The sequence below is a fragment of the Schistocerca nitens genome, chromosome 5 (assembly GCF_023898315.1).
Source record: "Schistocerca nitens isolate TAMUIC-IGC-003100 chromosome 5, iqSchNite1.1, whole genome shotgun sequence".
Lineage (NCBI taxonomy): Eukaryota > Metazoa > Arthropoda > Insecta > Orthoptera > Acrididae > Schistocerca > Schistocerca nitens.
The window spans coordinates 29220326-29233729 of NC_064618.1; the positions used below are offsets into that span (position 1 = coordinate 29220326).

Consider the following 13404-nt stretch of genomic DNA (forward strand, 5'->3'; position numbering starts at 1 on the left):
AGGACCCCGAAGACCCCATCCATGAAGCGTAGAAAGGATGTGATGATGCCATGTCGTATCGTACGCCTTTCGCATGTCGAAAAAGACAGCGACCAGGTGCTGACGGCGGGCAAAGGCAGTACGGATGGCTGACTCCAGGCTCACCAGACTGTCGGTGGCGGAGCGGCCTTTACGGAACCCACCCTGAGACGGAGCCAGAAGGCCCCGAGACGAGCCACAATTGTTCATGACTGGTTTGAAGAACATTTAGGACAATCTGAGTGAACAATTTGCCCACCCAGATTGCCCTACATGAAACTCAGCAAACACTTACAGGACATAATTGGGAAGCTAGTTCGTGCGCAACATCCTGCACCAGCAACACTTTTGCAGTTACCGAAGGCTATAGACAAAGCAAGGCTTGGTATTTTTTCAGTAGACTTCCAATGACTTGTTGAGTCCATGCCACATAGAACTGCTGCACTGTGCCAGGCAAAAGGAGGTCTGACAGTATATGAGGAGGTGTACCATGACTTTTTTCACCTCATTGTAAATGTCAGCAGTGACTGTTACACCTTGTGGAAGCAATTCATAGTACACCACATCGCTGCTGTTCCACCAGATGCATAACATTATGTTTTGTGGATGGACACAGGTCTTTGTATGAGGACTTGCTGCTGTGTTTGGACCCAAACATTATTCTATTTTTTATGTTAGCTTGGAGACACCATTCCTCATTACCAGTAACCATACAGGATAGGATTGGTTGGTGTTGTTCTGAAGCCAATTGATAATAAGCAAGCAGATGGTTTCTGTGATTTTTGCTTAGAGCAAACAGCACCTGTAAACCTTATTTTTGAACCTTCCCCATTATATGCAAATGTTGCACGATGGTGTAATGATCACAGTTAAATTAGCCAGCTCTTGAGTATACTGATATAGATCATTGTGGATTAATGCATTTAAATGATCTTCATCAAACCTCAGAAGTCTTCCTGAATGTGGAGTCAGTAATGCCAAAACAGCTCCGCTCACTGTCTCCAAATGACAAAATATACATTCAAATAGCAACAGTGAACTACAAATAAAAAATTAAAATCATTAAACAAACTCATAGAAACTGGGATATCAATATGCAAAACAAAAACACTACAAACTTATGGGCCAATTCTAACTTTTTGTACCTGTAACAATCTTAAATTACTTTGTACTGCGTGTGTGAGAGAGAGCACGCGTGCGTGCGTGCGTTTGTGTAGGAAAAATTTTTATTGTTTTTTTTTTTTTTGTACCTGTCAACAACTCAATGCTACTATTATTTAGTGGGTTGTCTCTTTCATCCCTAAAGTATTTTAAATCCCGAAAAAGCTTTTCTTACCATATTTGTACTAATTATTATTTATTCATTTATTTATACTGTTACATAAAGCAAATTATGACCTGTGGCTGCTATTTTTCTTATTCTTCCAGAATTGTTTCATCATTTCGCTATGCTTAGTTCAATGTTCATCTGATCACTTTCTTCTAGGTGCCCTGGGGTTGTCTTCTGATGAAATTTCCCATCTGTAGACATTATGTCTGCAGATGTTTCGATCTTTGATGTCTGTCAGAGAGATTTTGGCATTTCTTAGATCAATTTGGACCTGTTTTAGTCCAACTGTTGTCATTTTCAGTTTCTGTAAGTACGTGAACATTTTCTTTGTTAGTCAGTTGTCATCTAGTATCATGAAGTATCCGTAGAATTTCAGTCATCGTTTGTGGAAATTGGTTTCGATGTTGGAATTTATTTTTGTGACTGTGTGTGGTTGTAGACAGTATCCTTCGTTTGTGAGTTTTGAGCCATGGATTTTACAGATGATTTTTCTTTCAGCTTTTTTGATATTTTCGAAGTCTCCTTCGTAATTAAGATTTAGAGTCGCGCTGGCGTAGAGTATTTCAGGTTTGATAACAGTCATGTAGTTTTGAACTTTTGTGTTGATGTTTATGCATTTTTTACTGTGGATGCTTGCTACTTTCCCATATACTTTCTGTATTTTGAATTCACGTGTTTTTTTGTGCTAATCTTTGTGTACCTATAGGCTCAATAATTTCTCCTAAGTACTTGAAGTGGTTAACCTTGTTTACTATGACATATTTTGTGATTTAATTTTGTGTTTTGATGTGATTTGTAGCCATGAATTCAATTTTGGAAAAAGAAATTTGCAGTCCAACTTTCTCAGCAAATTCTTTGAGGACTTCAATATGATGGATTGCTGTTTGTTCATTACTAGAGAGGATTGCGAGGTCATCAGTGAAGGCTAGGCTTGTGACATCGATTTTATGCTTTTCTTTTTCTAGCCTGATGGGTCTCCAGATGTTTTGATTTTTCAGTCCTTTTTCCCATTCTTTGATGACTTTGTCTAAAATGATCTTGAAAAGTAGCGGGGAGAGGCCATCGTCCTGCTGGCGGCAGTCTTGATGGAAAAAGGGTGTGAGATTTCTCCGTTGAATTTGACATTGGAAGTTGTGTCTGTATGGATTTGTTGGATGAGACATTGTGTTTTAGGATCTAGATTGTTTTCTTTGAGTAAATTAAACAGGGATTGTCAGTCGATGGAGTCATAAGCTTTCTTGAAGTTGACAAATGTGCAGATGGTTGGGAGATTTCATGTAGCTCAGATTTTCAGTGTAGACTTCAGGTTGAAAATTTGTTCGTTGCCTGATCTGTGAGGTCTGAACCCTGCTTGATATTCACACATCAGTGGTTCAAGTTGTTCTTGTGTGCACTGTAAGAGGCAAGCGGAGAAGACTTTGTAAGCAATGGAAAGGAGGGAGCTCTGTAGTTATTCACATCAGATTTGTGTCCTTTTTTGTGAAGTGGGTGGATGAGTGCGCAATTCCAGTCATTCGGGAGTTCTTCACTTTGCGTTACGTCCTGAAATATCTGTGTGATTTGTGATGTGGTGTCAGATTTCTTCTTGTGTCTGTGGATAGGCGTCGAGTTTCGTGTAACTTGGGGATGTGTGTGGGAATGGTTTGGACGGTTCAGGACGATTAATACGGTTGGAAAAGTAATGTGCAAGTTCTTTGCACTTCTCTTGGTTGGTGAGTGCAAGTTTCACATCTTTTTTCTTGAAGGTCAAATTTTGTGGTAAGTAACCTTTAATTCTGTTAGCAAAAGCTCTATATTATTATTATTATTATTTCTTTCTTTACTTTCTCAGACGTTAAGTCTGGTTAAGAATGGAAAGTGACGCGGACCTTGATCAAGCGTCACTTCCTATTAACTGTACGGTATGTGTTATATTGCATTTAGGAACTTTCGGGTAATTGAACATGTATCAATAATTACGGATTTCTGTAGTTGTATATATATGTTTGGATGTAGCTGTATTGCATTGATGTACTGGTGGATATTGTGTGGTATGACTCCTGTAGTTGATAGTATAATTGGTATAATGTCAACTTTATCCTGATGCCACATGTCTTTGACTTCCTCAGCCAGTTGGATGTATTTTTCAATTTTTTCTCCTGTTTTCTTTTGTATATTTGTTGTATTGGGTATGGATATTTCGATTAGTTGTGTTAATTTCTTCTTTTTATTGGTGAGTATGATGTCAGGTTTGTTATGTGGCGTTGTTTTATCTGTTATAATGGTTCTGTTCCAGTATAATTTGTATTCATCATTCTCCAGTACATTTTGTGGTGCATACTTGTATGTAGGAACTTGTTGTTTTAAAAGTTTATGTTGTAAGGCAAGCTGTTGATGTATTATTTTTGCGACATTGTCATGTCTTCTGGGGTATTCTGTATTTGCTAGTATTGTACATCCGCTTGTGATGTGATCTACTGTTTCTATTTGTTGTTTACAAAGTCTGCATTTATCTGTTGTGGTGTTGGGATCTTTAATAATATGCTTGCTGTAATACCTGGTGTTTATTGTTTGATCCTGTATTGCAATCATGAATCCTTCTGTCTCACTGTATATATTGCCTTTTCTTAGCCATGTGTTGGATGCGTCTTGATCGATGTGTGGCTGTGTTAGATGATACGGGTGCTTGCCATGAAGTGTTTTCTTTTTCCAATTTACTTTCTTCGTATCTGTTGATGTTATGTGGTCTAACGGGTTGTAGAGGTGGTTATGAAATTGTAGTGGTGTAGCCGATGTATTTATATGAGTGATTGCTTTGTGTATTTTGCTAGTTTCTGCTCGTTCTATAAAGAATTTTCTTAAATTGTCTACCTGTCCATAATGTAGGTTTTTTATATCGATAAATCCCCTTCCTCCTTCCTTTCTGCTTAATGTGAATCTTTCTGTTGCTGAATGTATGTGATGTATTCTATATTTATGGCATTGTGATCGTGTAAGTGTATTGAGTGCTTCTAGGTCTGTGTTACTCCATTTCACTACTCCAAATGAGTAGGTCAATATTGGTATGGCATAAGTATTTATAGCTTTGGTCTTGTTTCTTGCTGTCAATTCTGTTTTCAGTATTTTTGTTAGTCTTTGTCTATATTTTTCTTTTAGTTCTTCTTTAATATTTGTATTATCTATTCCTATTTTTTGTCTGTATCCTAGATATTTATAGGCATCCGTTTTTTCCATCGCTTCTATGCGGTCGCTGTGGTTATCCAATATGTAATCTTCTTGTTTAGTGTGTTTTCCCTTGACTATGCTATTTTTCTTACATTTGTCTGTTCCAAAAGCCATATTTATATCATTGCTGAATACTTCTGTTATCTTTAGTAATTGGTTGAGTTGTTGATTTGTTGCTGCCAGTAGTTTTAGATCATCCATGTATAGCAAATGTGTGATTTTGTGTGGGTATGTTCCAGTAATATTGTATCCATAATTTGTATTATTTAGCATGTTGGATAGTGGGTTCAGAGCAAGGCAGAACCAGAAAGGACTTAATGAGTCTCCTTGGTATATTCCACGCTTAATCTGTATTGGCTGTGATGTGATATTATCTGAATTTGTTTGGATATTAAGTGTGGTTTTCCAGTTTTTCATTACTATGTTTAGGAACTGTATCAATTTAGGATCTACTTTGTATATTTCCAATATTTGTAGTAACCATGAGTGGGGTACACTATCAAAAGCTTTTCGGTAATCAATGTATGTGTAGTGTAGAGACCTTTGTTTAGTTTTAGCTTGATATGTCACCTCTGCATCTATTATCAGTTGCTCTTTACATCCTCGCGCTCCTTTGCAGCAGCCTTTTTGTTCTTCATTTATAATTTTGTTCTGTGTTGTATGTGTCATTAATTTCTGTGTAATGACTGAAGTTAATATTTTGTAGATTGTTGGTAGGCATGTTATGGGGCGATATTTAGCTGGGTTTGCTGTGTCTGCTTGATCTTTAGGTTTCAGATAAGTTATTCCATGTGTAAGTGTATCAGGGAATATGTATGGGTCTGCAATGTAACTGTTAAATAATTTAGTTAGATGTGAATGTGTTGAGGTGAACTTCTTTAGCCAGAAATTTGCTATTTTATCATTTCCAGGGGCTTTCCAATTGTGCGTAGAATTAATTGCTCGGGTGACTTCATGTTGCAAAATTATCACTTCAGGCATTTGTGGTATCATCTTGTATGTATCTGTTTCTGCTTGTATCCACCGTGCATGCCTGTTATGTTGTACCGGGTTTGACCATATGCTGCTCCAGAAGTGTTCCATGTCTCTTATGTTTGGTGGATTGTCTATTTTTATGTGTGTGTTATCTATTGTTTGGTAAAATTTCTTTTGGTTTGTGTTGAAAGTTTGGTTTTGTTTCCTTCTATTTTCACTTTTTTTGTATCTTCTAAGTCGTTTCGCCAAAGCTTGTAATTTTTGCTTCTTTTCATCTAATTGCTCTATTGCTTCTTGTTGTGAGATTTTACCTAACCTTTTTCGTTTTTTGTCTGATATTTCATTTCTTATAAATTGTGTTAACTGTCCGATGTCTTTTCTCAGTTTTTCTATTCTGATCTGTAGCCTGTGTTGCCATGCTGGTTTTGTGGGTTTCTTCTGTGTGTTGGTTGGTTCTGATATCTGCCTAGTGTGTATATTTAGTGTAGTGAGTGCTCCTACATAAACCAGTAGTTGTAACTCTTCCATAGTTGTGTATTCATTTATTTTGTTGTGTATGATTGTGTTGATAGTTTTTATTGTTGTTTCGACTTGTGGGCTATTTGGTGGTCTATGCAAGAATGGTCTAATGTCTGTATTTGTGTCTTTGTATTCTATATATGTCAACTGAAATTTTTCTTCTATATCTAACATGTGTGTCACTTCGTGTTCTATTTGTGCTTGTGCTGGTGGCTGTCTTAAAATTTCATTTTCCTCTGATTGTTTAATTGATGCGTGTTGTTCTTTGTTTGTTTGCTCTGGGATGTTTGAGTCCATTACTGTATTTTCTTCTTCTTCTAATTGCACATTATTTTGTTCCAGTATTTGTTGTACTTGTTGTTTGATGTTTTCTAATTCTGACTGGGGTATCCTGTTATTTTTTATTATTACACGAATCTGATCAGCTAGACGTTGTTCTGTTAAAAATTTTAATTCTGGGTATCTGGTAATAAATGTTGTGTATACTTGTGATCTGTATCCAGTTGTGTTGGTTCCTAGGTTTGTTGCTTGGTAATAACAGAACATGAGGTGTCGATTAACTTCATCTGACCATCTCATCCTCTGTCTTTGTTTTCCTTCTAGGGTGGTTGCAGGAAGCATATCCTGCAAAACACCTCTATTTGGATTTAAATCATTTTCCAGTTGGCTAGCAGTGTCATTACCATTGTGGGCGGGCATGGGGTTCAAGCGCCGTCCCCGACCATGACGGCGCTTGTCCGAGGCTTCTTTAGTTCTGTCCTGAACCAAGTAATCACACTAAAAGGGGGGTTAGCCCTATTAGTGGTTTGTTCTTTTCGTCGCCTTTTACGACTGGCAGAACATACCGGAGGCCTATTCTTTTCCCGGGCCTCCACGGGGTTTATTATTATTATTATTATTATTATTATTATTATTATTATCATTATAGAAGAATGTGAAGTAACAGTCATCTTACAACATACAGGACAGAGGTACAATTGTTCATTGTTTTTTACATTATGAAGATCAAATGTGTTGCTGACTTCTTTACTAGTCCACAGAAGTGTATGGAACTCCTTACAGTCACGTAACTCAGGAAATCACCAACTACTTTTGAGTTTTTAATTGCTTTATTCATTTGAAAAGAGAGTTTTTATGCTTTATCAAGATACAAAATCGATGAGCTCTTTCTTTTCACCTCTTCCTTGGAAACACAGACAAATTGCTTATAAACCATTGTAGAACACAAGACTCCTTATTCAAATGATAAAAAGAATTCTAAGAAATAGTAGGAAAGATTCAAATGATTTTGTTAATGTAGTATTTATACCACAACACAAAAAGGTAAAAAATGTGTGTCATTTTATGGTCACAGCTGAATAAAATGGCATATTCTCAAGATAATCATAAAGACAGCTTTCGTGATTCTTCATAATGATGACGTCCCCCTTAGCATTGTCTTCAACTGTTGTGTTGTCCAATTTTATTTCACTAATACTGTAACAAAACAATGTCATAACTTGCATTTTCTATGTGAAATAAATAGAAAAATAGGAGAACTTTGTTACTTTTATTATTTGAGAGTGATACTTGTATTATTTGAGAGTGACACAAAATAAATTAAAATACCTACTTCGTTAAAAGTTCTTCTGAACCAATTCTGTAATCATTATTTATCAATTCAACGCTATGAACATCACATTTTATTCCATAATATTTGCAGTTTAGTATTGTTGAGTCATGTAAGTATAGTTTTGCCCCGCCAAAGACCTGTAAATCAAACATTATTCACGGTTATAACAGCACCATTTTTGATAAGTCACACATTTAAGGAAGCAGAAGGAATGTTTACAATGCAGTTAGCAATTGCTGAAACACTGGTCTGAATTAAAAGGTAACTGAAATGTACAAGGGTGGTTTGAGAAGTTCTCGGAATAGCCACGACAGGTCAGCATTAGCTCAACGAGTTGTTCATGTGACATTCATTGGACTGTTGGCTGTAAACACTATACATATATATATGAAAGTGCTGGCAGATCGATAGACACACAAACAAGCACAATCATACACACAAAATTCTAGCTTTCGCAACCATCGGTTGCTTCGTCAGGAAAGAAGGAAGGAGAGGGAAAGATGAAAGGATGTGGGTTTTAAGGGAGAGGGTAAGGAGTCATTCCAATCCCGGGAGCGGAAAGACTTACCTTGGGGGAAAAAAGGACAGGTATACACTCGCACACACACACATATCCATCCGCACATACACAGACACGAGCAGACATTTGTAAAGGCAAAAGGTTCGGGCAGAGATGTCAGTCGAGGCGGAAGTACAGAGGCAAAGATGTTGAAAGACAGGTGAGGTATGAGCGGCGGCAACTTGAAATTAGCGGAGGTTGAGCCTGGCGGATAACGAGAGGAGAGGATATACTGAAGGGCAAGTTCCCATCTCCGGAGTTCTGACAGGTTGGTGTTAGTGGGAAGTATCCAGATAACCCGGACGGTGTAACACTGTGCTAAGATGTGCTGGCCGTGCACCAAGGCATGTTTAGCCACAGGGCGATCCTCATTATCAACAAACACTGTCTGCCTGTGTCCAATCATGCGAATGGACAGTTTGTTGCTGGTCATTCCCACATAGAAAGCTTCACAGTGTAGGCAGGTCAGTTGGTAAATCACGTGGGTGCTTTCACACGTGGCTCTGCCTTTGATCGTGTACACCTTCCGGGTTACAGGACTGGAGTAGGTGGTGGTGGGAGGGTGCATGGGACAGGTTTTACACCGGGGGCTGTTACAAGGGTAGGAGACAGAGGGTAGGGAAGGTGGTTTGGGGATTTCATAGGGATGAACTAACAGGTTACGAAGGTTAGGTGGACGGCGGAAAGACACTCTTGGTGGAGTGGGGAGGATTTCATGAAGGATGGATCTCATTTCAGGGCAGGATTTGAGGATGTCGTATCCCACGTGATTTACCAACTGACCTGCCTACACTGTGACACATTCTTAGTGGGAATGACCAGCAACAAACTGTCCATTAACATGAATGGACACAGGCAGACAGTGTTTGTTGGTAATGAGGATCACCCTGTGGCTAAACGTGGCTTGGTGCACGGCCAGCACATCTTGGCACAGTGTTACACCGTCTGGGTTATCTGGATACTTCCCACTAACACCAACCTATCCGAACTCCGGAGATGGGAACTTGCTCTTCAATATATCCTCTCTTCACGTTAGCCACCAGGCCTCAATCTCCGCTAATTTCAAGTTGCCGCAACTCATACCTCACCTGTCATTCAACAACATCTTTGCCTCTGCACTTCCGCCTCGACTGACATCTCTGCCCAAACTCTTTGTCTTTGAATATGTCTGCTTGTGTCTGTATATGTGTGGGTGGATATGTGTGTGTGTGTGTGCGAGTGTATACCCGTCGGTCTTTGAATATGTATGCTTGTGTCTGTATATGTGTGGATGGGTGTGTGTGTGTGTGTGTGTGTGTGTGTGTGTGCGCGCGCGCGAGTGTATACCCGTCCTTTTTTCCCCCTAAGGTAAGTCTTTCCGCTCCCGGGATTGGAATGACTCCTTACCCTCTCCCTTAAAACCCACATCCTTTTGTCTTTCCCTCTCCTTCCCTCTTTCCTGACGAAGCAACCGTTGGTTGCGAAAGCTAGAATTTTGTGTGTATGTTTGTGTTTGTTTGTGTGTCTATCGACCTGCCAGCGCTTTTGTTTGGTAAGTCACATCATCTTTGTTTTTAAATATATTTTTCCCACGTGGAACGTTTCCCTCTATCATATATATATATATATATATATATATATATATATATATATATATATATATATATATATATATATATATAACAGAGGGAAACATTCCACGTGGAAAAAATATATCTAAAAAGAAAGATGATGAGACTTACCAAACAAAAGCGCTGGCAGGTCGATAGACACACAAACAAACACAAATATACACACAAAATTCAAGCTTTCGCAACAAACTGTTGCCTCATCGGGAAAGAGGGAAGGAGAGGGAAAGACGAAAGGATGTGGGTTTTAAGGGAGAGGGTAAGGAGTCATTCCAATCCCGGGAGCGGAAAGACTTACCTTAGGGGGAAAAAAGGACAGGTATACACTCGCACACACACACATATCCATCCACACATACAGACACAAGCAGACATATTTAAAGACTTTAAATATGTCTGCTTGTGTCTGTATGTGTGGATGGATATGTGTGTGTGTGCGCGAGTGTATACCTGTCCTTTTTTCCCCCTAAGGTAAGTCTTTCCGCTCCCGGGATTGGAATGACTCCTTACCCTCTCCCTTAAAACCCACATCCTTTCGTCTTTCCCTCTCCTTCCCTCTTTCCCGATGAGGCAACAGTTTGTTGCGAAAGCTTGAATTTTGTATGTATATTTGTGTTTGTTTGTGTGTCTATCGACCTGCCAGCGCTTTTGTTTGGTAAGTCTCATCATCTTTCTTTTTATATATATATATATATATATATATATATATATATATATATATATATATATATATATATATATATATTGGGAGAGCTTATATGAAGATCTGCAGAGTGGTGAGCCAAGATGTGTCACTATTCCAATTCCAGAAATCATTGCGAAAGCACACAAAATGGTCATGGACGATCACCGATTGAAAGTGCGTGAAATTGCTCGTGCTTACAAGATGTCACCTGAAAGGGTACATTACATTTTAACTGAAGAATTAGAAATGAAAGAATTACTTGCAAGATGGGTGTCGTGACTCTTGATGCACGACCGTACACATGTGTTGTTGCCATGGCAAAATTACACGAACTAAGGTATAAATTCTTGCCACACCCGCCTTATTCACTTGATATGGCTCAGTAGGACTTCCATCTCTTCCCAAATCTGAAAATTTTTCTTGGTGGATGAACATTCACTTCAAACAAAGAATTGATAGCCGGAGTTGAGAACTATTTTGCAGGCCTGGAGGAAACTCATTTTCAAGATGGGATCGAGACATTGGAACATCATTGGACTAAGTGCATTACTCTACAAGGGGACTACATTGAAAAATAAAAAATAAAGTTTCAGTGATGTAAGTACTTTTTTTTTCTATTCTGTTCCGAGAACTTTTCAAACCATCCTCGTAACTCGTAATAAATGTTCTCATGACACTTGTCACATTAATTACTGATGAAAATCAGAACTTTCCATATTGTCCACAATTGTCATTGTCACAAAAGCAACTGAGTGTCAGAGTAGTAACAAAATTTCCCCCATTTATCTGATATAGTAGTGCCACTATGACCAGCAACGATGAAACATCACTCACAGCATTTGCTGCTATCACGGTATATAACATGGAACGTACTCCTATGCAATCTCTCTGTATCAAGTGCCTGGTCCCATACACTACTGACTGCAAATACCATCTATTTATTACAATTATTCACACACATTCTAATTTCCACAGTCTCATTGCCCGTTGAATTGTAGTTGTTTGAAGTGTGGGGTAGAATATGTGTCAGCACAGACAGGGTTTTGTGCTTCTTCATTACTCTAGTACCTTCCGCCGCGGAAGTCGAACACGCACCAGAACAAATGGACGTGGTCAGCCCATAGAGGGATCCGCCTCCGCGGCGGCTATTCTGCGCAGTGGCTCTGGCGCAGCAAGTGCACCACCGCTACGCCACGTGCAGACAGCAGCCAATAGCCGCTCCCTCCGGTTTCGTATATAGGGACCCGCTCTGCCGTAGTCCAGTCAGTCTGGTACTCGCTCTGGATTTCGTTTCTATCTCGGCAGTACTGCGTTCTGGTCGTTGCTCGTTGTTGACATTTGCCTGGCTCTGGTTCTGAGTGGATTTACTGTTGGTGTTTGGTGTTGTGGTTTCCACAAGCCTCCGTTGTTTATCTCTTCCTTGTTGTGTCGGTCATAGTCGGTCGTGGTAGGTTGTTGTCAGTTGTCGTTGGTCTGTCGCCCGACTCGTCCTGTGTTTACCCGGTGGTGCATGCTCCACCGCCAGTGGCTTCCCCGCCTGGCGGCTCCGATCCGCAGCCCAAGGCATTCCCGCAGTTGGTTTTGGTTACTACAATTACTTTGTGATTTTTCAGGATTTCTGTATAGTATGTAATGTTTATGTTCAATACAGCTCTAGTTAGAATAGTTTGTCCCGTGTAATTACTGCCATATTTATGAGGTATATTGTAAGCTTCTGTGATCTGAGGCCACGACTATTCATTCTTCAGAGGGCACAACAACTCTGTTGTTGTCTTAGGCGGCTTAAAAATAGTTTTAACAATGTTTGTGTTTGAGATATGTCAGATTTTATGCAATGTTGTTGCTCCACAGAACAAAAGGAATGTATGGCTTGTAGTGTTGCTTTTGGTTCATTTTTTATTACGATAGTTGACTTGATTTTATGTGCCTGATAGCCAATTTGTTTGTAGACAGAGGTGTAGACAGTGGTCAGATGGTTTATTTTTGTTCTGAGATGCTTCTAGCCCAATATGCTTTTAGTATATCACTGTGGAAATGGAAGGAATGTACCCTTTTTTGGATGTTCTGGTTGAGTGTTAAGCTGGGTCAGCCCAGCCACTTGGTGTATCATAAACCGATCCTCACATATCACTGTCTCAACATGCACAGTTTCCATCATCCTGTCAAAAAGAGAACTATTTGGATACTCTGATACATAGAGCTAACAGCATATTGCGTAGAATCATATTGGTGCCAAAATAAACAATATAGGCTGTTGGACACATTAAATCAATTCCTGCGGTCTCTACAAAATACGTACTGAAATCAACTGAACCAACTTAACAGGATCAGCACATGATATTCCTTCTATTGCTTGGAGCAAAATTGAGTAAAAGCTGATGAATCTTGAACAGACATGGGGTTACAACTGTTTCCGTTAAAAAAAAACTGATCAAGAGTTCCAGGTGTTTACAATACTTCCTGTAAATATTGCAACAGTTATACGGGACAGAATGTTGGAACTATTCCTCAACACTGTACTGAATATATGCAAAACACAAAGTACACAAATCTAAAAAACAAACTCCACTTTCCTCAAAGACAGACTAATGAATAAGCACAAAATCTTGTTCCAGTAAACACAGATTCTAACCCCACTACAAACAAATGGACCTCAATGATCAGTGAGGCTATGAAGATTAAAATGTGTGTGAACAACTTTAATAGAGATATGGGATTTGCACTAAGGAATGGATGGAAGCAGACATTTGATACAGAGATATTGCTCAGAGTATGTCTCAAATTATATATTGTGATGGAAACAGACACACACACTGAGTGATATTGCACCAGTTGTGCCACCTTTAACAGTCAGTTGATCTCCTGATGATGAAAAGGCTGAAAATTGTCAGGTGT

General features: G+C 39.0%; 1 protein-coding gene across 2 annotated transcripts in view; it reads right to left on the reverse strand.

Annotated features, from left to right (window-relative positions):
- Positions 1 to 7138: 7138 nt before the first annotated feature.
- The window catches only part of LOC126260080 (protein nessun dorma-like), a 233955-nt gene continuing 227689 nt past the window's right edge, over positions 7139 to 13404 (reverse strand). For both annotated transcript variants that reach the window (XM_049957287.1, XM_049957286.1), the window contains 2 exons: positions 7659 to 7795; positions 7139 to 7522 (listed from right to left, as the gene is read on the reverse strand). In XM_049957287.1, the coding sequence (XP_049813244.1) occupies positions 7384 to 7522; positions 7659 to 7795 (276 nt within the window). In that variant the 3' untranslated portion in view covers positions 7139 to 7383. The remainder of the gene's footprint in view (positions 7523 to 7658; positions 7796 to 13404) is intronic.